Source organism: Vidua chalybeata, chromosome 9, assembly GCF_026979565.1.
Source record: "Vidua chalybeata isolate OUT-0048 chromosome 9, bVidCha1 merged haplotype, whole genome shotgun sequence".
In the NCBI taxonomy this organism is placed as follows: Eukaryota; Metazoa; Chordata; class Aves; order Passeriformes; family Viduidae; genus Vidua; species Vidua chalybeata.
Genome location: NC_071538.1, coordinates 14,986,205 through 15,010,609, shown reverse-complemented (window position 1 = coordinate 15,010,609; position 24,405 = coordinate 14,986,205). Strand labels below are relative to the sequence as shown.

At 55.4% G+C, this 24,405-nt stretch overlaps 2 protein-coding genes across 7 annotated transcripts in view; both read left to right on the top strand.

Moving 5' to 3' along the window:
* Window positions 1–15,048, top strand: part of ST3GAL3 (ST3 beta-galactoside alpha-2,3-sialyltransferase 3) — a 173,114-nt gene extending 158,066 nt beyond the window's left edge. For all 6 annotated transcript variants that reach the window (XM_053950059.1, XM_053950061.1, XM_053950060.1 and 3 more), the window contains one exon: window positions 10,868–15,048. In XM_053950059.1, the coding sequence (XP_053806034.1) occupies window positions 10,868–10,957 (90 nt within the window). In that variant the 3' untranslated portion in view covers window positions 10,958–15,048. The remainder of the gene's footprint in view (window positions 1–10,867) is intronic.
* A 2,943-nt stretch (window positions 15,049–17,991) lies between these two features.
* ARTN (artemin) lies at window positions 17,992–24,238 on the top strand. Its single transcript, XM_053950070.1, has 4 exons — window positions 17,992–18,150; window positions 22,204–22,274; window positions 22,411–22,600; window positions 22,971–24,238. Exons 2-4 carry the CDS (start codon window positions 22,209–22,211, stop codon window positions 23,405–23,407), a joined length of 693 nt encoding a protein of 230 aa, XP_053806045.1. The 5' UTR covers window positions 17,992–18,150; window positions 22,204–22,208; the 3' UTR covers window positions 23,408–24,238.
* The last annotated feature ends 167 nt before the right edge of the window (window positions 24,239–24,405 follow it).

The window sequence follows — 24,405 nt, the reverse complement described above, 5'->3', positions numbered from 1 at the left end:
AAGAAGGTTTCAGGAAAAGCTTTTGATGTCACTGTTTTCAGTCTGGTGAATCAGCTGCCTTTGGTGGAGAATCACTCTTGCCCAGTCGCTCCTCCTGTCTCATGAGGATGTCAGTCCCACGGTCAGCTTTTAGACATGGGGACACCCACAGCAGGAGTCCTTGCCAGGTTTGTTTTACAGCCCGGTATGTGTCTCTGTCCTCAAGGACACCCCTGGAGCTGACAAGAATGAAGTCTCCTTGCTCTTCATCCTTACATAAATCAATGGGAAAATTTGGCAACAACAGTTGGGTAACAGAGTCTCTGGTTGAAGTTGCAGGTCCACATCACTTGGATCTCTGATTTTGGAGGCCAGCAGCCTAAATGGGATCCCAGGCCACTGGAAGGCTGGAGGAGGTCCCTCTTGAACATTGCATGTGGTCTCAGGAATAGACCTTGCGTGGCACAGGACAGTTAGATGAGGATGAACGCATGAAATGCAACCAGTAAAGTCTCCTAGAGAGAGCAGCTGGTGCCTGATTTGCCAGGCCTCTGCTGTCTGGAAGCCATCAGTCATCGTGTCCAGCATGTTCTGTACAGAGGTGAGGGAGTGTTGAAAGGTTCTGGTGAAGCCTCAGTAATTCAGATGTCAGTGGATTTGTTTCTGCAGCCGGGGCTGTTGCTGAGAGCTCTGCAGCCCTGTGGAGCTGGTTCTAGGAGGAAGGTTCCTGTTCCACTTGAAGGCTGGTTACCTGATATATGTCTGCCCATCTAATCCTCACATCCTCACCCATGGGCTCCTCTTACATTTCACTGCCCTGGTACAAGAAAAGCCATCTGTTCCCAAGTATCAATAATTAATGCTCCTCCTGCCTCTGCCCCTCACAATATGACAAATTGTTTGTGATATTGTGGAACGTGAAGAGCAAAGAGAGGATCACATTTCTTTCTCTCCTCTTTAATATTAATGGTAGCTGGTAATTGTTAGTCATCTGAGGGTGAAGTTGAAAGGTGAAGGGCAGAATAGCCGGGTTGTGTCTTCTGCAGTTGCCTTCAAAGAATGCAGAAATAGAGATTTGCCCCACTCCAGACTGAAAGCACCTGCTTGACAGAAGACTTGCATGCAGCTTGCACATTGGGAGGCTGGCCTGCACTGGCACCTTGTGTCAAACCTTGCCCTTGGTATTAGGGAAAGAAGACTGACCCAGAGCCAAGCTCCATCAAGGATTTGTCTGTCCCATCTGCTCTGACACTCAAAGGTCCAAGAGCATCCACAGGATTTTTCTCAGTGTTACTTTGGACCTCTAGGATTGTGTCCAGGCCTAGTTCTTCCTGGTCTTCCTCTACATTTGAGCCTCTAAAGGAGCCATTAAAGCAGGCTATACCTTGAAATTATGCAAGTATCATCTTTGTCTTCTGGCCTGCAGACCCGTGGAGGCTGGAGTATTCATTCCTGGGCAGGGGAATGGAACAGGTTTGCTTAACATAACATACCTGAAATAATTGCAATGGGATACAGCTGTTCCACCACAATGAACACCCCAGGTAGGAACCCCTGCAGTTTGACCAGGCTTGGGTGGGGCAGAACCTCTATTTCTGAAGTTCAAATCTCTTCAATGACTGCCAAGCCCCTCCAGCCTGAATGTCTGAAAATCTTCAGTGTTTAAGCTTAGAGAGCAGCTGCAGGGAAGCACTCCAGCTCCACCCTGAAAACATCACTGTCTTTACAGAGGAAATGTAAACACCAGCAGTGTCCTGGGCCTGGAGATGCCACACGTGCGTGTGTGGATTGTGGGAGCCTGTTGGGTAATATCCCTCTAGCCCCTTCCCTTGCCTGCTATCTGCAGGGGAAATGGGCCTCCTGGTGAGCAAGAGTCCTCTCAGCAAGGTGTGTCACTGATTTACACTTGAGGCTGCTTAACATCTCTCTGGACACCCTTGAAACCCTGTGAGTCATCTCCAAGGAATTTGTTCTGATTATATAAAAAAAGCCAGCAAAATGCATTCACTTGCTCACAGCTGGGTGGAGATACCTCTCCCATGCCAAGACTGAGGTGATAAAATCTCTGTGGAAATAAATCTGATTTTTCTTGTTGCTCTGTGGCACTGGCAGCTGAATTTCCAAAAGGAGAAACAGGCATACCCAGTCCATAGTTTAGCTCAGCCTGTGATTTCCCCACAGGAGTAAAAGCTCTCAAGGTCCAAGATTTTGCTGCTATTGCTAGCATAGAAGCCAGCTGCCTGCACTGAATCTTCTAGGATCTCCAACTCCTGAGGGCTGAGCAGGCATTTCCTGCCCCAGAAGAAAAGGCTCTGCAAGGAGGGAGATGCCCTGGAGCTTGATCACTGTTAGTAGTCAAGAAGTGTATGGTCTTGGGACTCTGGTAGAATGGCTGCAAACATGTATGGATTTTCCTGTGCTTGGGAATGCTTGTCAGAGTTAATTTCTCCAGTTTAGTACTGGATAGCTTCTTTACCCTCTCTCCTGGGTAGCTCAGTGTACTCTGGCCAGGGAATATCCAGTCAGAGCTGGTGGAAGAGACCCTTTTCTGTTCCTCAGTGTGCTCTGGAGAGCTGGAAGCACACTGGGGTGGTGCTTTCGGTTTCAGGTGTGAGCTGGAAGATCAATGCAATGAAACTGTACCTCAAGGCCAGTTCTTCTGTCCAGGACCTTCTCCCCTGGTCTCTCAACTGCTCCCCATCATTGCTGGTGTGCAGACTGCACACCAGCAATGATGCACGAGATTTCTGGGTGGTGTCAAGACAAACTTTGTTCTCTGATCTGTTACTGGGACTCCACTGCCCAACAGACCCAGTGCTGCTGTATAAACTCTCACAGGTAATTTTTCAGCTCCTATCCCATCTCTTTGTTTTAGCTTACAAAATGCAGAATGTCCAAGTGTGTCATCTCTGTTCAGTTACTATTTTCTCTATTCCAAATAACTTTGCAACAGCTTTTGTCCCTTGCCTGCTTTCATGAATGCTGTACAAAAAATTGAGTCTTTGCCAAAGTGTCTGCTCACTTGTTTCTGTTTTCATGGCAATTAATCTATCGGAGCTGGATTTTCATATACTTTATTGTATTTTTATGTCTTGCTCAGGTCCTGTAATGCTTCCTGTCCAAGCACTCCATAAAAATGTATTTTTATCACAGGTCACTGTCTTCTATTAATGTAGAAGTGTCAGACCCACTGGGAACATAGCGAAGGAAATGTGGAAATGGTGGTGAGGAAAAAGAATAATTTTAAAATAGAGTGAAATAGAAATTATTTAAGGATGGGAAAGCGACTGTTTAGAATAGTAAAAACAGATCCATAAGGAGCTTATGAAACAGAGAGAGCAGGGGGCTGTGCTAAATCATGGGAACGAAGCACAAGACAGGCTCCCAGCATCCCTCCTCCATGTGCTCTGCCCCAGCACACACTCTTCCCAAGCCTCATGATCCAGAGGTGAGCTTCTGTCCCCCGGTCATTTCTTGCAGGGGCAAGAATGTGAGCAAGGAGTTACCTCAGGTGCCACACAGGGAACATCCTGGGCTGTCTGCTCAGCAGCTGGCTGCAGACTGCCTCACACACTTATGAGTGGTAGAAAGGGCAGTTCATGGTTAAAAGCCGCCCTTGCTCATCCAGAGCCTGTCTGCAGTGTTTGTGTCCCAATGGAGCTGCTGGCGGGTCTCCTTTTTACTGGAGAAGCAGGTCAAGCACCAGCACCGCTGTTGGAGGTGTCAGCTCCTTTGATACAGCTGTGCCCAGCACCTCAGTGACTCATTGCCTGACCTGAGGGGGAGGTGGTGTGGCAGCCTTTGATGGCTTCTTTCTGATCGCTGGCCCCTTCCCCAGAAGGTCTTTGTGGGATGCTAAGGACACCATCTTGTAACACTTCTCATTCAGCCTGTGTGAGGGCTGTCACAAGGGCCAGGGGAGGTGGCCTGCAGCATGCAGTGACACACAGCTTTGTCTCTGTCTCTCCCCGACAGCAGCTACCTCTCAGAACAATCCGCAAACACCGAGTTTGGAGTCTTGAACCATAAAGGCACAAACAATAGTGCTTTATCATCATCTGGGCTCTCTCTGTGGAGCCGCCTTTTGCATTTTAAATCAACACAAGTTGCTTGGGAGGGGGTGGTAGGGCTGCTTCAGGCTTCCAAGTACCTTAAAGTTTGTGGTAGCCAACAAGAAGAACAAAACTCCTTTGAAAGCCGGGCAGATGTCTGGCGTGGTGATTTATAGACTGAAAACATGGCTATTGGAGCCTGGCTGATGAATTGTGATTGCAGTACAAGGAGTGGTGCAGACTGAAATGGAGGTCAGCTTTTGAGGGGGAGGTTAGGGGCTGGGGCAGGGGCACCTCTGAAAGGGCAGTGCTTTTTCTTGGGGCCGGCAGTGATGACTGATGAAGTTTATACATTTTTGTCTTTGTTTAAAAGCCACCTGTTTGACAGCACTGGGGCTGAGCAAAGGCCTCACATGCTGTTCCTGTGCATAAGGACTGTGTGTCTGTATAACAGAAATCTGGACAAGAGTGTTGGAATAGCAGCCCTGACCAGAGCACAGGTATTGCCTCGTTCAGAAGGACAGAAGTGCTGTGACACTCAGGACATCACTGTGCACTAAGAATAGCAAGGAAGGTATGGCTGTAGAGTGGACAAAAGCAGAATTGGGGTTTGGACAAGATCTCTGTAGGAGAAGGAAGTAAAAAATCTACAGAGGTGGGTTAGAGCCCAGCTGCTGACCCCAGCATTGAACAGAGATGTCTGTGGGGTGCTGGGTGCCCCCAGAAATGGCACTGTGATGGATGTACAGTAGGATTGTCAAAAGGAGAGGAATACCTGTGTCAGGTATTCCCAGACACAGTGGCTGGCACAGCTCTTCTCACCAGATAGGAGAGCACGAGAAGAGCTGTGGGCCTTTCACAGCTGTTTTTAGCATGTATGAAGAGCTTGCAGTGGGACATTTTAGGAAATAGCCTTTGATCAAGTGCCTTCATGGTTAAATTAAAAGGAAAGTCAACAGAAGGGATGATATAACTCAGAATTTGCTCCCAAAAGCAGGGAGCTTGATAAGCAGGGCTGTATATAGACTCAGCAGCGGTGGCGGGGCGCTCAGTGGAATTGGGGCATGCATGCAGACTCTGACCTCTCTGAATTTAGCCTAGCCTTGGAGAATGGGCTACTAAAAGCAGATTTCCTGAAGAGTTCATGGACTCTTTGTAGACTTGAAGTCTTGTTTGTAACAGTACAATAATTATCTGCAATTCATATTTGCAGCAAGGGGAAAACTGGCAGGAAAAGATTGTAAATGTAACTTCATAAAGAATTGCTTCAAAGTGGTGTTAGAAGTAATAAAGGAGTGAGGAAGAACATCAAAAGACTTTACTCCTGATGGCTGGTGGGACAGAGATAAAGTAGAAACTGGCAAAAGTCAAGTTCAATTAGATACTGCAAAGGAAAATTAGCAAATACTGAACAGTGTCACTGACAAACAATTAATAAGGAAGCAATGAAAGAATTATCAGGACTGACATCCAGGGAGGTGAAGGAAGCAGAAGGATTAAAGTAGGAACCACATGAATATATATATTACCTCTATCAGGATGATATGATGAATGTGAGGTAAAGGGTCACTTATGGTGAGAAGTTCACAGAAAATGAAAATTACTGGGTCAGCACTGGAAGGCAAAAGCTCTTGGAGCTAATGCAGTAGGGGTGAGAGCCTAAGAGATCTCTCTTCCACTTTGAGCCAATTAAGCTGCAAGTCCAGAGGAAAAGGTCCACAATAAATCTGTCAAGTTCCACAAGATTAGCTTGCAGTGGATATAATACCTATTTTTCTTTTTTTTTTTTTTTTTTTTTTTTTTTTTGGCGGTGGGGGGGTATGGGAGCAAGTCAAGGAAAATAATCCTGTGAAATTCAGAACTCTTAAACCAACCTCAGAGGTATTATTCAGAACTTCAGAGCAGAGTTTAAATGGAAGAATAATTAAATCCTGGAAGCAAACACAACATGGATTTACCAAAGGCAGGCTACAAAAACTAATTTAATATCTTTATTTGATTAAAAAGAAAATAATTCCTGGGACAGAGGAAGTGTAGCAGTCCCACCTGTCAGAAGCTCAGTTAAGCATGCAATCCTGTGCCTTGTGAGATATTATTATTAGTTAAGCTTCAGAAGCCAGGGTTTGATGCAACACCTGTACATGAATAGTCTCTCTAAGAGAGAACACAAAAAGCAGCACTGAATGGACAGCTGGGAGTTCCTCTGCAGGAGGTCATGTTTAGTGTTTGCTTTCATGATTTTTGGCACAGAAGGCAATGGTGTGCAAGTGGAATTTGTGATGAGACAAAACCAGGTGTGGTCAATACAAGGGAGGATCAAAATACCATCCAGGAAGGCCATGAGCACCTTGAGAACAGAAGAGAACTGGGTGACATGAAACCTAAGAGTATGAATGGAAGGTCATGCTATTTGGGGCAATAACAGACACTTTGACTCTAATCTGGGATAGCATTATTTAGCAATGGCAGAGGAGGAAAGTGCTTAGATAGGTACAAATAAATCACAGAATAATTCAGGCTGCCAGACTGTTACTGGGGGGAAAAAAGACAAATAGAGCTCTAGAAAGACTAGAGGAAAGGAGTTCTTGTCAAGTGAGAGAATTGCCTCTGCATGAGATAGTGGTGAGCCTTTTTTCCTAGCTCATGAGAAGTAAATGTGGAGTAAATAGGGGCAGAGGGAGCTCCTATAATTCTGTGAGATTTCCCTGTTTTCATGGTGTTAAAGAACAACTTGTTTTGGTAGAAGAAAGACGTTGCTTGTTTAACTTGGTAAAATGAACACTGGAAAGAAATACAGTTTCTCTCTCTGTGTATGTGTTAAGAGTAAGCAGGAGCAAAAACAGCTGTTTGAAATTTAAAGTTGATATAAGAATGACTGGGCATAAAGGAGCTGTGAGTAAATCTCCTAAAGACAAGAAGATGAGGGTGCGCAGCCATCCCTTTTGTTTCAGTACGTGTGAATCCCAAGCGGTTTCAAGCAGAGTGGGGCAGCCTGATGATGAAAATCAAGCAACTCTAGAGACAAGGCAGTGAAGACAAAGATAAATTAGCACTGGTGGAGACTGAAAAACAACTGTTGCCAGTGAAGTAGCACTTCTTGCTCTGCTCTGGTTTCTATGCAGGTTTTTGTGGAGAAGTGCTGCTGACATGCAGAAATACAGAGGATGTAACAGAACTGAGAGAACTCCTTCTGTACAACTTGCTCTTTTTTCTTGAATGCATTCCTCCTTGACTCACTCTCTCTAATTTAGTGTTCCTGTATTTAAATTGCAGCATGCTTGATAAGACTAATGTGGTCTGAAGCTGAGGCATTCCCCGACTGTAATTGATTACAGACGGGGAGCTTACCTTCCTCCTGGGTTTGTCTCTGAAACATTTGCTTAGGCTTAAAATATTCTACTTGGCTTTTCTTGAAGTGACAGATGATGTTTTGTGCTTCTTTGTGGAATTGTCAAGATAAAAAGGATAGGTGGTTTGGGGCTGCTGCATTTGCATAACCCTGAAAGGTGGCTTTAACTGATGATAAATTCTCATCTAATAACTGTGACCAAGCACTCGAGCCACTGCCACCTCCCTGGGATAAACAGCCATAACAGTGCTGTCAGAGTAACTCTGCTCTCTCTGCTTTGCTCTCCACTGGAAAAAGCAAACGTCCTCTACCCAGAGACAGACCCAAAGCACAGGAAATCCTAGCCTGATCCCTGGAGAACAAGAAGGGGTCTGGAGCGTCCTGGGATGTTCCTGTTGGAACTCTCAAAGTTCATTGCTCCAACCACAGGCTCAGGCAAGCAGCCTGTTTGATTTCACAAGTGGAAGCTGCGCTGGATGTGAGCAGCAGAGGAGAGAGAGGGCAGAGCCAGTCTGCCAGCTTGCAGCAGTGGTGGTGATATGCAGGGACAGGAAGGTGGAGGTGACAGTAAATGCTCCAAACTGCTCCATCACTGTCTTTGAGGTGCAGATTGATAAGAAAAGAGCTGGAGTTTTCTGCTGGCACTGTGTGATATTTAAGGTGCATACCCATGGTGCTATTTGAGGTGTGTACACCCTGAAAACTTCTGGGGTTTAGGGTGTATTTTGTTGCCTTTTTCTGTTGGAGCAATGGGACTGAGGTGCCTGCTTTCCTGTCAGTTTTGAGAAAACTGCTCTGGCTCTTGTCCCCACTGCCGCTGCTAGTGCTGGAATGCAGCTTCCTTGGTCTGATCAGCTTGCTCTGTCAGTGGGATGAGTGAGTCCCTCTCCTGTAATCAGTAACCGGAGCTGGTGTTGAAGACATGCCTCATCCCTCCTGCCCGTGCTGCTGTCGGGCGATGGGGGAGCAGCACCACACTGAGTGCCCTGATAGTGCTCTTTGGGAGGGATGAAAGTGTGTTCTTACGAGGGAATCTCTTCCTCTGTGGGCTTACATTAACCACAAAACATTAGAGAGTACTGATGTGGGCATCACTAAGATCCATGGATCAGGTGGGAGGCTGAATTGCCTTTCATGTGACTGTCTGTTTGTGAAAAGCAGCTAGTGGCAGAGCCCGGGGTATAAAGCAGCCTGGGTGCTGAACAACCACAGGTTGGTAGGTCTTGCCAGCAGCTTTGTAGTGAGTGCTGGAGCTAGACCTAGCTGTAATGTGAGAGACTGCAATTGTATCACCCAAAGTTTTGTTATCTACCTCCTGAACTTAAATTCCTGCTCCACTTGTACTTTTCACAAAGCAGATTTCCGCCTGCCATCAGATAAGGCACTTGCACATGGCCTGAGGTGGCATTTTAGGTGGTTTGAGTTTGCCTACAAGTGGCTGCCTCCCCAGTTCATCTGTACAAAAAACACAAACACGAATGGCTGTCCTGGACGAAGCAAGTTGGCTTCTCATACGGTGTGATGAGGCTGAAAGGCGTGGAGGAGGGCTAAGATTGTGCTATGAGGTATCAGGCTCCTGGTGCTCCAGGCAGGTTTCAACAACAAGCCCAGCCAGATGCAAGTGAGTGCACTGAGACTTGGCGTCCCAGGGTGGCCTCTGTGCCCGCAGGCAGTGCTGCCTGCCTGTGGGCAGGAGCTCACCCACACACTCGGCCGCCTCTGCCGGGCTGAGCCTTCCTAGCAAGGGGCTGTGTTGGCAGAAGTGACACTGCTGCATGGCAGGGGCCAAGCCCAGGGCCCCCAGCTGACATGCCACATGTGGAACTGTTTCCAGCACATTGGGGGATCCTGGCTCTCTGGCTCTAATGCATGCTCAGCCCTGCTCTCCCAGCCCTCTCTGTGCCACCATCGTTCCCACTGCTGCTTTCTGGAACTGATGCTTTTTTCCTTTTACAAGCCTTTGTAATCCTTATTCCCAGTGCCACTTGTGAGTTTCTGTTTTTATGTTAGCTGAAGCCAAGCACTGAGTTGTTTCAGGGCAGCATCTTTTCAGTTTAGAGATAGGGCCTTATGCATTTCCAGGGTCCCAAAGAGCACCAGCACAGTTCTCCATGTGTGGTCCTGTTCTCAGTAGTGGTGTAGCCTTTCCAGTGTTCAGGTAACAGTGTCACTGGAAGCAGAGGAAGTCAAAGACTTCTTTGGAACACAGATTACAAGGCAATACCTGCCTGAAGTTTCTTTAGCAGCTTTAACTGTTGTCATTCCTGTGCACTGAGGGGATGGAAGTGGCTTGTCAATGCGCAGTAGCAGTAAGAAAGATATTTCCAAAATGTTCTGGAGATCTAGAGAGGGACCTTCAGTGCCTTGAACCTCTTGTCAGCCCACTGTGTGCATGTCATGCCTGGGGCTGTCAGTGCCACACAGCAGTCATGGCTGAGAGCTGCTCATGCCAGACAGGACAGGGCAGGATGACAGGAGAGCCAGAGGCACACTGTGCATGATGTATATAACCAGTGCCTTGCAGGCAGGTGCCCATGGTTTGGCAGTGGGTAAACTGGATTTCAATACCTACGACAGAGTGCCCTCAGTGTGCTCATGGGGCTGATGCTTTGTTGGTTTGAGGCTACTTCAGGAAGGCTCCTGTAGAGTGATTTTGTCATGGTCCAGATTGTATTTAGAGCTGAGATTACCTGCTGACCAGAGCACTGTGCCGAAATCGTGTACTGTGATTCTTGTCCTGTTGGGAGATTTTGGGGAAAGTTGCTTTTCCCTGTTCTGCTTTGGGCTCCATGGTGTGGCAAACCAGTTCCTGCTTTCATTGAGTGCTTCAATAGTCCCAGCACAGGCGAGTGATGGCAGATGCTGTGATCCCAGCTCAGGCCTGCTGCAAGGAACACATCTGGGTGGGCTGACACCAGCTATAGCAATCACTGCTCTGCAGTGCCTGCTGTGAGATGTGGCCGTTTCACCCCTCACATTCTATAAGTGTAACCTTTAACATGCAATTTCCCCTTGATAGGGCTAGCAGAGGCAAGAGTCAGCTTTGATGGGGATGGTCTTGGGGTGTTTCAGCTGCATGTACCCCCATGTACTGCCATGGCCTGGCAGGGTGCTGTGTGGGGTGGGTACATGTCCTGCCATTGTGTCCTCTGCCAGCTCTGTTCCCTGGCATAGACCATCACCAGTGCTGTGCTGTTGGACTCCTGTGTGCAGTAGTTTGGGAGGGCACATCTGCCCAAGGGACCAGGATTGCCCAGATCTTACCATGCCAAAAGACTTCCCCCAGCCCATGGGGAAGCTTTCTACCTCAGGTACACGGGTCTGACCCTGCTGACTGTGTCAGCTTTACATAAAAGAAGGTCCTTGGTGTGCAAGAGCTGTTCTGATCTACAGCAGGATCTGTGTCTTTGACAGTCTCCCAGGCATGAGGGACAGGAACATGCTTGGCCAGGGTAGTTGCTGACCAGTCTCTCTCATTTTCTTTCAGTCCTGGACGCACAACATCCAGCGGGAGAAGGAATTTCTGAGAAAGCTGGTGAAAGCCCGAGTCATCACTGACCTAACCAGTGGGATTTGAGTGGCTGCAGCCACTGCATCCAAGGGAGGAGACGAAGACACGCTGCAGCTCTGGGAGCAGGCACTGGCAGCCCCCTGCAAGAATCCCACCTCACTGAAGACACACAGAGATGCCCAGGTGCTCTGGGAAGACCCTCTTGCATTGCCAGTCTGCACGAGGGTTACATCTCCCACCTCTAGGCCTAGAGCTGGCAGGAGGTGGGCAAGGGGCTGAGTGGACAGTTCTTGAACTCTGCATCGCAGACAGATCTTCTACATCCTGAATTAGACAGGAAAGACTCAGGAGAGAGAAGAAAGGTTTGTGAATAAAATGATTAGTGCCAAATGGGAGGTGATGCTGCCCCAAGGCAGCAAAGCCTGAATGTACAAAGTATTATTTTTTAAAAGACTCTGCTGGAACCATACTAGAAATACCAAGGTACAAGGCAAAGTCTGCTTGCGCACAGCCCTGTGAAAAACCTGGCCTCTTCATGCTCCATCTGCATTGTCACCAGCCTCTGACCTTTCCCCAGGAAAACAAATCCATCCAAAACTTCAGTGTCATTGGTGCTGCTACGATTTGAAGGGAGAATAATGGCTTCCTCTCATTCTCCACTTGGAGCTTCTGGATGGAGATGAACATGGGTTTGTTTTTCTGCATTTTTCCTCGTATCCTCCACAGAGGCAGCAACAGCAGCCACTGACTTGGCTGTGTTTTCCATAGCCATTTGCTCTGCCTCTGCCCTGAACCCGAGGTGGAGCAGGGAGCTGGTGGCTTTCTCCACCTACAGCAGACCCTCCCCACCTTCCTGCCTGTCACGATGCAGAGGAGCCTGCTCCATTGTGCTCAAGGTTTCCAGGCCTCTTGGTTTGTGCCTGCTGTGCAGGGCCCCTGAAGAGTCCGTGCAGACTTGTGTCACTGTTTCTGGACAGCATCTCGCTTTGGTTTTGTGTGGGAGGGGAGTAATTTATTCTTTGGAAGGAGGTCAGATCTTGAGCAGAGATCTCAAGCTTTACAGTTTGAGAGCAGACTGCTGAAGATGTTTGTTTGACGTTCCAGACTCAATCATGTTCCTTATTTAAGCGACGTGTGACCTCAATGATAATGAAACCTGATGGGAACTCTCACCCTCTGCTTGGCCCCTGCTCACTCCATTTCCAAGCTCCTCCCATGCTGCTCTAGCACTGCTGCTCCTCCTTCTCTCAGGAGCACGTCCTTCCTTTGCCCACTTGGTCTCAAGATGCACTATTTGCACATTTGATTTGTATACGTGTTTCAGAGGAGCTGGAATAAACTGATCAACGTGGCCAAGTGCAAGGGCAGCAGGGTGGTCTCATCCACCTGAAGAGCATGGGCAGAAGAGAGGTTGCTAAGGGAATGAGCAATTACATGTGGAAAGTGGCTCCTGTGCTCTCCTAGCCTGGAGCAGGCTGGAGTGCACCCACAGGCACTGTCCCAGTACCTGGGTGTCAAGGTACTGGTGCACAGCCAGTCAGTGCTGGGGTCAGTGGAGGGGGATCCCAGAGGGGTATGGGTTGGGCTCAGGGTCCTGGCACTGTGTCTGACACAGCCCAAGGATTGCAGTCTGCCTTGCTCTGGACTGAAGGGAGCACGACCCTGGCATGTGCAAGGAATGCTCAGAGCAGGGCTCACATGGCTCCCCTAGACCAACTCTGCACCTGCTGACTTGCAGGGACTGTGGCTTTGGACCTGAGACCCTCAAGGGGGTGTGCAGGAGGGGCAGGCAGTGACCCAGGCGTGGGGCAGACAAGCAAACTGTACAGAATGGTTTGAGATCAGGCTGCAGGCAGAGGCAGCTCCCAGGACGTGGCACTGACTGCTGCTTACAGACCAGTGTGGGATGCCTCCCTCAGGAGCCTCTCCGGCCTGCTGTGCCTGTAGCCAAGGAGCTTGCTCAGGGACAAGTCCTGCCCAGCTTCTTGTTGTGGCTGCTGTTTCCCTTGTCATCTGGGAGCAGCTCAAAGATCCTGCTGCTTTTGGGCTGCAGAAGGCATGCTGGAAGGCTCTCCTTCCCTCTACCCTTCCCATATCCCATCCCCACTGCTCTGGCCTCCCAGCCAGGCAGTTCCTGTTCCCCCAGGGACATGCCTCCTTTCAGGATGCTCTGTGAGGTTTGCAGCAGGTTTTTGAGCATATGCTGTGGCAGATACTCCTTTTAAGTATCTCCCAGTTTGTTTTTCCTTCTTAAGGACTCCCTGGGACTGAATTTCCATGGCTCTCACCAGGCAACTCTCCCTTTGCAGTTCCTGGGTGTCAGCCTGGACTTGTGACCATCTTCTGCTGAGTCCCAGCCATGCTGGCAGTGGGAATGCTTGGTCTGGACCTGGCTGAGGTTATGGCTGGGGAAGGGTTGACACCCACTCTCTCTCTCTGTCTTGGTGCTTTAACCAGCTGCCATGACAGCCCTAGGGCTGTATCCATGGGCTGCAGTGAGCCGAGATGGCAGAGCGGGCAGCTGCATCCCGAAGGAGGAGGGAAGAGCCTTTGGTGTCTCTGCTGGGACCCCCACAGAGGATTATTCAATTGGTTTATTGAACACTACAAAGCTCCAGGACACTTTTATCTTCCAACTCACTGGCTCCAGGTCCAAGGACACAGCATGGCCACTGCTCAGCCTTCCCTGTCATCCCAGCTCTCCGCCACAGCCATGAACAGGTCCTGATGGGAAGTTGCTCCTACAGACCAGGGAGGTGACTCCAAGCCCTCCCCTCTACAGGGGTCTCCAGGCAGAAGAGTCCACGTTGAATAGATGAGTGCATGGCCCAGAGTGACTGCGGTGGGTCAGGACCACTGGCATGTAGAAGGAAAGAGCGTTTGGGGACCAAGACTCTCCTCTAGCTCACTGACACCACAGAGCAGCCCATGGCCAGGTGATGGGGCCCCAGCTCCAGGAGCAGTGCACAGCACTGGGTTCTGCTCTTGGGTGTCATTCTTTTGGCTGCCTCCCCACGTGCACCTGCAGCCACCTCCCGCCTTGAATCGCTGCAGTCCTGGCAGCTCGGAGCAGTGCACGCAGGTCAGAGCAGGGTCAGTGGGACGGATGTGAGTCTTGGCCTCTCCCTCGCAGTGACTCACCTTGTCAGATCGGAAGGGAGAGCCCAGGGGAATTCTCCACAGCCTAAATATAGAGCAGGGTTGCCTGGTGCCTCTGATGCGCTTTGGTGCAGAAAGGCCACTCAGGTGGCAGGGAACCTGCCTAGAGACAGCCCAGGGAAACACAGGGAGATCAGGGGCCAGTGACCACAGTGGGTTTTGCTCCAGCTAGTGCAGAGAGCAGGTCTGGGGAGCTGCAGGGCAGCCTGCATGTGCTGCTCTGGAGGACAGGAGGTGCTGGAGAGCTGCTGCTGCTGTGCTGACCACACCATGAGCTGCTTGTGCATTTGTGTCAGTGCCCACCACACTGGCATTGGGCTCCCACCACCAGCTCACCCTGTTAGGCCTGGCCGTGCTGTGGCCTTGAGCTCACACGTGCCAAAGGTAAGCACCATGGCAAGGTAGCATAAGGCAGCAGTGGGATCCAGCCCAGCATTCTTCATCCCATCGTCTCTGGGCTTCCAGTGTCTCCTTCCTTGGAGGGAGAAGCGGAGAGGCCCTGCCTGGCCATGCTGTGTGAGCGCTGCTGGGAGCAGGGGAAGGTGTCAGGACAGGGCCATCTGTGTCAAATGGATGCAGCTGGGCTGGGTATGGGCAGAACTGGACACAGGCAAGGGCTTCCCAAGCGTTTGGCAGGGAGGCAGCCACCACGCCGAGCTCCATGGGCACCAGTATGGCGTGTGCTCTCGGTCAGAGCGTGTGTCACTTGCAGTATTAGAGATGTGTCCTTCAGTGCCCTTTGGGGTCACAGCCCAGCCCCTCTGGGCTCTGGCTCCTTGCACAGCCTGCACAGGGTCTTGAAAAGGCCAGTGCATTTGCCGGTACTGTACCAAGCCAAGATGCAAGAACTCAATGAGTTTTTAAAATTAGTTTTAGTTTCTGCATTTTTTTTAATTTTCCCTCTAGGCAGGGAGGGTAAGAGTCTTGCAGGCTCCTCCAAGCCGGCTTATGTCACATCAATTCAGTCATATCACAGAAGCAATAAAGCTATCAAACAAGCTTGGCTGGCCTCTTTCTTCTGCTGCCTTGGGCCTTTTTTATGGGAGGCAGAGGGATTCCCCTGGTTGGGCTGTCCCCTGCCTGATTTCACTGCTGACTCCTCTGGAACAGTGATCCAGCTGCCAGGAGTTGCAGCTGGCCAATGCCACTGGCCTGGTGCTGGGAGAGGGCTGTGCTCCTCCTTGCAGGTGACTTTGAGGGGTGGGAGAGGGGATTGCGGGTTGGGTTCATTTAGTGCCTTCCATTTAATGTTGGAAGGCACAGGCATCAGAGCTTGTCCTGCCCGTGACAAGCTGCCTGTGACTCTTACTGCTCTCCTGGGGACTCCCTGCCAGCAGGATGTCTTCCTGCCAAGGGTCACAGCAGCAATCGGGCTGGGTGCGGCCCTGACAAAGGCAGGTGTCCAGCCAAGTGACCTTCTCACCACAGTGTCCTGGAAAAGGAAATGGTTTAGGAAGCCTAGGAAGCCAGGGACCGAGGCTGTGTCCAGCTCTCATACCTGCCAAGTCCCAGCTGGAAGAGTGTAACCCCTTAGGCAAGCCCTGGTGATGCCACCAGGCTCCCAGAGCCACAGGATATGTTGGAGACAGTTCCATCACTTGGAGGCACGGGAAGGCTACTTCCAGGTGAGTGACTGGTCTGACAGACCTCCCACCTTCTAAATAAGGGGTGGTTTGTTGTTAGTACCAATGGGGCACCAGAGAAGCAACTGCCCAGCCCTCCCTGATGCATGGTTGCAGGTTTCAAGGAGATGCTGGAGGAGCTTATATCCTCCTTCCATCCCTCCTCTTCTCCTAGCATTTAAAGAGCAGGGCCACCACTGCCATCTGGCTGAGCCAGCCCCAGGGATGGCCCATGCCCTGTCCTGGCCGTGGGAGGGCAGAGGAAGAAAAGAGCACAGAGCCTGGGCAGGGCACACAAGGACATTCAGGTCATCTGAGACAGAGACTTGTTCTGAGATATCCCTGAAAGAGCCATGTCACTGCTGAGATGGGACGTGGCCTGCGTCACAGCTCTCTCCCACGTATGTTTTGTCACACCCGGCCATGGCCTCAGACAGCAGTCACAACATGCTCGGTCCTGCCATCTGGCTGGTCTGCATCACCCCCATCCTGCCACACGCAAGGGTGGCACCTTTAGGGACAGATGTCACAGCAGGTTCTGGCTCAGCTCAGCAGGGCTTATTCCAGACCAGACAAGGCACCTGGGGGCACCCCAGCCCCAGGGGTGCAGGAGCACAGTCTGGCACAGACAGTGCCCTGGGAGGTATCAAACCAGGCAGTGCCAGTAGCAGTCAGGGAGCAGGCCACCCCTCTGTCTGGAGACCTGTGGGGCTGGAACCCTGCCCTGCACTCCAGTAGCCTGTGCAGCCTGAGCCATGCCCAGCATGCCCCAGGGTAGAGCCAGTACTCATGGGAGCCCAAGAGGGGAGAGCAGTGCTAGGATTGAGGCACATAGCTGGGACATACCATCCCCTGCCACCATGGCTGTGGGAGGACAGGGAGAAGGTGCTGCTGGTAGGACATTAGTGGGGCAGACAGCAGCTGCAGGCTTATGTCTCCAAAGACAAGAAGAAAGGGCAGAGGAGGGAGCTGGTGTCTGGGATAGCAGCCTTGAAGGGGCACACCTGGAAGAGAACAGAGGCCAGGCTTTGCACAACCACCCCTTCCACATGACGGGGGACACTGTGGGCTCACCCGTATGGGTACCCTGGATACCCTGTGCCATGCCCCACATAGCTCCCTGCATACGACCAGCATCACATCCTCAGAACTTCCTGGCCGTGTCCTGCGGACATGAAGACTAGGGAAGGTGGGAGGGGATGGGGTAACCCCTCTGCTGAGCCAGCACCCGAGGCTGTCTCCAAGCCCTGAGGGTTATCAGTGGGGGAGGCAGCCCTTCCCTTCATTGGCAGCCCTCTCTTCCTGGGCAGCTTCCCTAGTATGGGCAAGGCTGTGGCCAGACCCATCTCCATGGGGACAGCCAGGCAACCTGGAACAGGACATGCCACTCACATTGAAATTTTCCAAGCAGGCAGCTACATTAGTCTGTAGCCCTGCAAAGCAGAGGATCCTGTTCCCTGTCACTCACTTCCACCTGTTTCTCTACAGCAGGGATGCACCAGGTCCTCCAAAACTCTGCTGGGCCAAGGCATCCACGGGAACTGCCTCCGATGCCAGTAGGACATCTCAGCTGCCAGGGAGATGGGAGCAGCCCCAGGCCATGGCCGTGGAGCACCAGTCCCACGGCAGAGCCCGTGCTCCCACGCAGTCCCGCTGGCAGTCAGGGAGCCACCTATAGCCACAGACTAGGTCAAGATGCATGTGCCAAGACAGGAGTGGGGGTTAAAGGGGGGAGCCGAGGCCACACGCCGCCGTTCCAGGACAGGTAAAGCTGTCCCTGCTCACGGTGGCAGAGACGGCTTAGTGGGCGCCACCTGTGCCCTCACACTCCCTGGCAGGTGATGTCGCAGGAGGACGCGGGAGTTGTCACCCCCGCGCTGGATAATCCGAGGAGATGAGAGCAGTCGAGGCGGCGGCTCCGCAGGTGGCTGCAGGAGCGGCCATCCGACCCTTCCGCAGGACCGCGGGGCCCAGGCTGCCGGGCGGCGGGAAGGAGGTTAAAGCCATGCGGGTGGCCCGGGGTCGGAGCGACCTGGGCGTGCAGCCGTGGCTCGGCCGGCGACCGAGCCGCTGGCCCCGCTCCAGCCAGGGAGTTGCATAAGCCCGGGCAGTAGCGCCGAGGCGGCGGAGCGCCGCCGGGGCAGGTGACACGGCCGGCGGCACAGCGGGGCACGCAGCCCGCCCGGGCGCCCTCGGACCCCGCAGCCATGAGGGCCGGACCCGGGGGGGTTCGCCTGGCCCAGGGCGCGCCCCGGCGATCAGCTCCGGCCAGGGGAGCACGTGTGAAGCGGGGCCGAGCGGAGGCGGCCCCGGGATTTGGCACGTTCGCAAGGAGCACTCGAGAGCCCCGGGATGGACGCGGAGGGGCCCGGGCGGTGACGTAAAGACTCGCACGGGCTCGGCTCGACTCGCCAGCCAGCCCCCATGTCCCCGGGGCCAGCGGCGGCCCCGGCGGAGGGAGGCAGGGCGGCGGCAGAGGTAAGGAGCCCGGTGGCGGGCGGCCCAGCCGAGGAGCGGGGCCCCGTGGCCCCGTGGTGCGGGGCGCGGGCGGGCGGGAGACCGGACTCCTCCTCCGGCGCGGCCGGACACGAACGCCAGGCACACCGGTGACCCGAGTCAGCTCGGGATGCTTGGGACGCCGGCCGGTCCCGCCGCTGCCGGAATGGCCCTGACCTTACCCGACAACCCATCCCCGCCGGATCCCCACGTGTGCAAGGGGTTCCCCGCGAGGCTCTGCCCTCCGACGCGGGACGTGGGGTCCCCATGGGGCTCTGCTCCCGGAGCGCTCCGGGAAGGGCTGAACCCTTTTCCGAGGGTGTCCGTGTGTCCATCCTGGTAGCGCTGTGATCGGGCTGTCGGGGCAGGAAGCACCGATCACGGGGCGTCCGTCCGTCCAGGCTGCGGGTCCGCCTGCCCGGGGGTCGGCCGACGGGCAGGTGGCGGTAGCGGGGGTCGGCTGCCTGCGGGGGTCCCGGTGCTGTTCCCGGCGGGTGCGAGTTTCCGCGGGAGCTCGGAGGCGGTGCGGATCACGGCAAGAGCCGGTGCTGAAGCGAGTTGGGCTGTGGCTCCTGCTGCTGGCGGGATTCCGGTGCCCTCCTGATCCCGGTGCGGTCCAGGCGCCCGTGCGGGTCGGAGTCCCGGTGCCACTACGTGCGGATCGGGGTGCCGGTTGGTATCCTGGTGCCAGTGTGAGCCGGGGTCCTGGTGCCGGTGCCCGCCCCGCCGGTCAGGTGACGGTGGCTGGAATTTGACACCGGTAGCGACGACGGGAGCGGGATGGAGCCGCCGGTGCCCCGCACTGCGCGTCCGCCTGCCGCCGCCGCCACCGCACCCCGAGGCGCAGCGGGAGCGGCACCGGGAGCAGCGGCGGGAGTCGGTGCCGGCGGGGCAGCGCCGGCCCCCGCCAGCGCCCCGCCCCGGCGCAGCGGCGGCGGGCGGCGGGGGGCGGCGGGGAACGGAGGCGATGCGGGGCAGCGGCGGCCCGGGGGATGGTCCCCACCGCGGGCACGGTGAGTGCGGGCCGGGGTGGCGGGCGACAGCGCCCGCCCCAGCCTGCCGGCGGCCCCGACTCTCGGCGGAGGCTCGTACCGGGACTACGGGGGGGACGAGGGGAACCCGCTTCGCCGCCCACCTCCCGGCAATACTCGCGGGTCGGTGAGGGGTCTCGGGCCGCCTCCGGGCGAGTCTTCCCCGTTCGGCTACCGGGGTGCCGAGCCCGACCCGGCGGCGGGAAGCGCTGGGGGCCGCGGCGGGGCCGGGGTTCCTTGCCGGGGCGGGGACAGGCGGCACCCCGCTGCGGGCGCCCGAGGGGCACGGGGACGGACTCTCCCGCCTCTTCCCTGGGCTGCCGCCCGGCCCGTTGGGCACGTCGGACAGGTGTGCTCCCCGGGCGGTGGGCAGGCGAGAGGCAAGGGGCGGGGGTACCCTATGTCCCCCGGCTCTGCTGTCCCTGAGTTGGGGCCGAGTTTGGTCTCTGCCGCGTGTCCGAGCCCAGTCTTCTAAGGCTTTGCGGGACGGGTGCCCCCTCCTCATCATACGTGGGGGTGATTTCTGACCCCCATCACTTCTTCTACCACGGTCAGCACGGAGGGATGCAGGGCCTCCGCCGATGCCCGCAGGTGCCCGAAGGGGTCTCTGGGCATCCCCCCGTGCTTCCAGGTGGGACCCGCGCCTGCAGGGCTGACACGGTTACTCCGAGAGCCCGCGCACCGCGGGCCTGGGGCACCCGCTAGGCCCGCGTGGATGCACTTCGCGAGTGTCTGCTGCCTCCCCCGGGGGCCTGCTGCAGCCACGGGACATCCTCCCTCAGGGTCCCGTGCACAGGGCAGGCAGCGGGGCTCTCGCCGGGCTCTGCACGAGTGAGTGTGAGGTGGCTTGCTCAGGGATTGCATCAATATTGCTGTTGTTTAGCCCCGGGCGGGGGACACATGTGGCGCGGTCCAGACAGGTGCTCACATGGATGGGCTCAGTTCCGACCCTGGGAAAAAAACCCTCCTGTGTCTATGAATCGCCCGGCAGGGCTCTGGCAGCCGTGTATGGGGCAGATCCAGCCAGATTTCCCCGTATGGGACATGGGGATCTGCTGTGGAGTGTGCAGGTCTGGCACCCCCGTGGGGTGCCCAGGTGCTCAGCTCAGCCCTGCCCTCGCTGGACGAAAGCCAATGCCGAGCGGGGCTGTGGGGTGGGCTGCGGTCCTGCGCGCTCGAGGAGCTGCCCCGTGGACGGGGCCCCGACTCTGAGAAGGCACTGGTTGTGTTAGTCCGTCGCTTCGGCTCTGGGGCTCCCGGTGGCGAAGGGAGGCTGCCCTCGTTCGGCGCCCCGCCGGCAGCGCCGCCGCTGCAGAGTTCGGGGCCGTGCTGCCGCCGGACGGGAGAAGCCTGAATTGCACCGGCTGATGCGTCCCGTCCCGTCCCGTCCCGTCCCGTCCCGTCCCGTCCCGTCCCTCGTCCTCTTCCTATCCCGTCCCCCCGATGCTGGAGCCGAGGGACCTTAGCGGGGCGGCCGGTCGCGGAAGCGAGGACAGGGGACTCCGTCCCTTTCCAGCAGGGCGCGGGACCCTCGCCTGGCCCCGCCGGAGGTGCCAGCCTGGGAAATCCATGACCTGGCGGCAGCGGCTGGCGTGGGGCCACGGGCCACCACGGGAGCGAAGTGCAGCGTGGGCTGTGTTTGGCCAGGCTGTGGCGGCTGGTGCGGCCGGGGGGGCCGGTGCGAGCCCTGTCGGCACCGGGGGCGCATCCCGCCTGGTGCACGGCCCCTAGAGGGGACACATGGGCCTGGCAGCGCCCACTACAGACCCGTGTCACAGGGTGGCCAGTGCAGGGTGGCATCAGATTCCACAACTAGGACTTGGGGACCATCCCCTGAGATGCTAGAGGGACTGGAAGAAATTATTTTTTCTTGTCCCAGCAGTGCCCAGACATGTGCTTTCACTTTTTTTTTTGGTCAGGAGCGCTCTCCTCAGCATGTCCCCATCCCCTGTTGCTTCCTTTGCCACGGAAAGGTAAAGGGCATGCCATGCTGGGGCAAAGCTGAAATCATAGAGGGGATGGAGGAACTCCTGAATGCAGAATGTCACTAAGCTCCAAGGGGACAGTCCCATCCTGAGAGACAGAATATGCAGCAGATGGGACAAGGAAGTTACAACCCCTTTTGGAACCACTTCTAAAGCCCTTCAAAGCCAGGGTATCCTAGCTTTGGACACTGGGGCACCCCTGCACTGTGGGGAGGAGCTGGGGAAGGAGGCAAAGATGTGACTGCAGATGGGAGTTGCCCCAGCACCTCCTGGGAAACATTGCTCCCCTGAGACCATGCTTGCTGCTTCGCTGGGACCATGCACAGGAAGGATGCAGTGCCTTTCTGCATGCCAGGGCAGTGGATGCCAAGCTGTGGTGTTGGGGTGAATGACTCAGTGAGCCCAGCATGGTGCTCCATACTCTGCTATGTCCCCACAAGACCTGTCTGAGCATCCTGCCCCTTGCAGTCCCACTCATCCAGGCTGCTTGGATGCTGCTGGGTTGCACATCCCAGCTTGGCACAGGCAGCAGCCTGGGGAGCCAGTGTAGGGCCAAGGGGTGGCTGCACCCAAGGACCCTGTGCTAATGGATTTGGAGTTTCCAAGGTCAGGCTCCCACTGTGAGCAAGAAAAACATTCCCAGGGAAGGGCCATGGGAAAGGGCCCCCCTGCGCAGCACTCCCAGCCCCAGCCGCTGCCTCACAGCCCAGCCTGGCATCCCAGGCTGTTCACACAAGGACACGGCTGTATTGCCCCTGAGGAGACGTGCTGTACAAAGGCTGGGTTGCCCAAGCTGCCCAGTCTCTTGGGTGTTCAGTGTGGTGAGGATGCCTGGCTATGCCAGGAGAGGAGAGGGGTAGGGGTGGGCCGTGAACAGGGTGCAGGAGGTGTTGTGAGGTTCTGGGGGGCGAAGGAGGGGGTGGCATACTTGGCCAGGGCAGGAGGCATGTGCCAACTGCCAGCCAGCCAGCTCTATACCTACCGTGTGTGGGCCCTGACCCCAACCTCTGTACTTGCAGCTAGCATGGACCAGCAACAGGGGCCACCAGAGCGAAGGCCTGCAGGACCTGCCACGCACTTGCAGCCCAAGGTGAGCCCAGGTCTGTCTGGCTGCAATGGCCAGGACTACATGACCCCATCCCCACCCATCCCCAGCTCCTGGAGCCTCATTCCTGGTGTGGGGACCCTGGTCGGGGCTGACCCTGCTGTGCTGTGATTCATTGCAGGAGGGGACACTGTGGGGATTCTTTGCCATCCTGTCACTGCTGGCTGGGCTGGCCACAGGCACCCTGCGAACGCCACACTGCAACGAGACGCTGGACGCAGCCCCCACGCCACGGGGCATGGCCACTGCCAGCCTGTCTGTGGAGGATGGTGTGGAGGCACCACTTACTGCTGCCTGGAGCCAGCTGTACGGTGCGTTTTGGGACAGGCCCCCCACCTGGGCATGGTAGTCCTGTGTGTGGGGCATGGGCAGGTTGGGAGCTACTGTGGGGAGCCCCAGCCTGTGTGGGGCTGTGGCTGCACTATAGGGCTGGGCTGAGGGGATCTCAACACAGGGGGCCCTGAGCTTCATGCTGGGCATGTGGCAGAGCCCTAGAAATTAGAAGATGAGAAGATTCTTGGCTGGAAGGATCTTCCCACACACTCATGCATCCTCTCAGGCACCAGCCATCGCCATGGTGGGTGATCAGGAGGGATCTGTAGGTCACAGCAGGGATCAGCAGGCTCAGAAGGAGGGCGATGGGTGCAGGGTAGGTCATGACAGCACCATCTCCATGTGCAGGGGACAACGCGACAACAGGTATCCCAGGCACCGGAGAGCTGGCGGAGGACCTGCTGCTGCGTGCTGAGCGCTCACCGCCAGGTGCCAGCAAAGCCAAAAAGGCCGGGGGGAAACCCCCACGGCGCACCCGTGGGCGCAACTGCCACATCCGCAACCTGATGGTGAAGGTGCGTGACCTGGGCCTGGGCTTCAACTCGGACGAGATCGTGCTCTTCAAGTACTGCAGCGGGTCCTGCCACCGGGCACGCAGCAACTATGACCTGACGCTGGGCAGCCTGCTGCGGCAGCAGCTCATCGCCCCGGGGCCACAGGAGCGGGTCCTCAGCCACCCCTGCTGCCGACCCACCCGCTATGAGGCTGTCTCCTTCATGGATGTGGAGAACACATGGCAGACAGTGGAGAAGCTCTCAGCAGCTGAGTGCAGCTGTATTGGCTGAGGAGGGGGCCGCTGGCTTGGCTCCAACTCGACACATGCCGACAGACTCCAGCTTGCCACATGCAGTGGCACTGTTGCTCAGAACAAGGGTTTGGCAGAGGCTGGTGCCCCTGTTATTACGTGGCCACAAAAAACTGAGGTGAAATGGAGTCATGACTGAGGTGTGGGTGGCCAAGCCCGCTCCTGCTCAGTGCCAAGCAGCTGGTGCCAGCAGCTACATGGGGTCCTGCCCAGGTGCCCTGGTTCACCCCTGGGAGATGAGCTGAAGAGAGTATGGACCATCCGTATCACTCCCAAGGGTCTGCCAGCCCAGTGTCCATCAACAGCACTCCTGCACCTGTGCTCCAGGGGACAAGCATCACCCAAGCTTCAGAGGGGGCAAAACCTCCCTGTCCCCTCGGGCACCCTGGGGTCAGTGGTGCAGGGAAGGGGTGTCCCTGAGGGCAGGGATGCAGTGGGGCCAATTTGCACCAGAGTGGAGTGGGGGGTCTGCACCCGGACCAGCAGCAGCCCCTAGTATCTGCAGGGTGTTCGGTCATAGACACCCATTGGGACCCCCACCCCTGCTTGGTTCCCAGGGTAGTGGCAGGGTCCCCCCGCTGCTCCGTGGTGCTGTGGCACTAAACTATTTATTACTCTAAATTATTTATTTATTGTTCTCGAGCGGCAGCTCCTATTTATGACTTTGGGCCCCCAGCGGCCGGGTGTAATTTAACCCCAGCGCTGCACTGAAGCCCTGGGCAGCGCCCCGTGCACCCCGCACCCTTTTTCTATTATTTGTAAAATTTGAGGGATAATCTCTATTTTTGTACAGTCGCCTTTTCCTGTAGCAATAAAGCGATGGGCTGCGCGTCCAAGCCCTGCGTGTGCCCGTGATGGGGACGGGGACGGGGACGCCCCTGAGGTGGCAGCGGGAGGTTGCGGAACGGTGCTGCGGGCGGCTCCCGCCGGCACTGCCCGCCCCGCGCGCGGGGAGCGGTGCCAGTGCGCGGTGCCCGT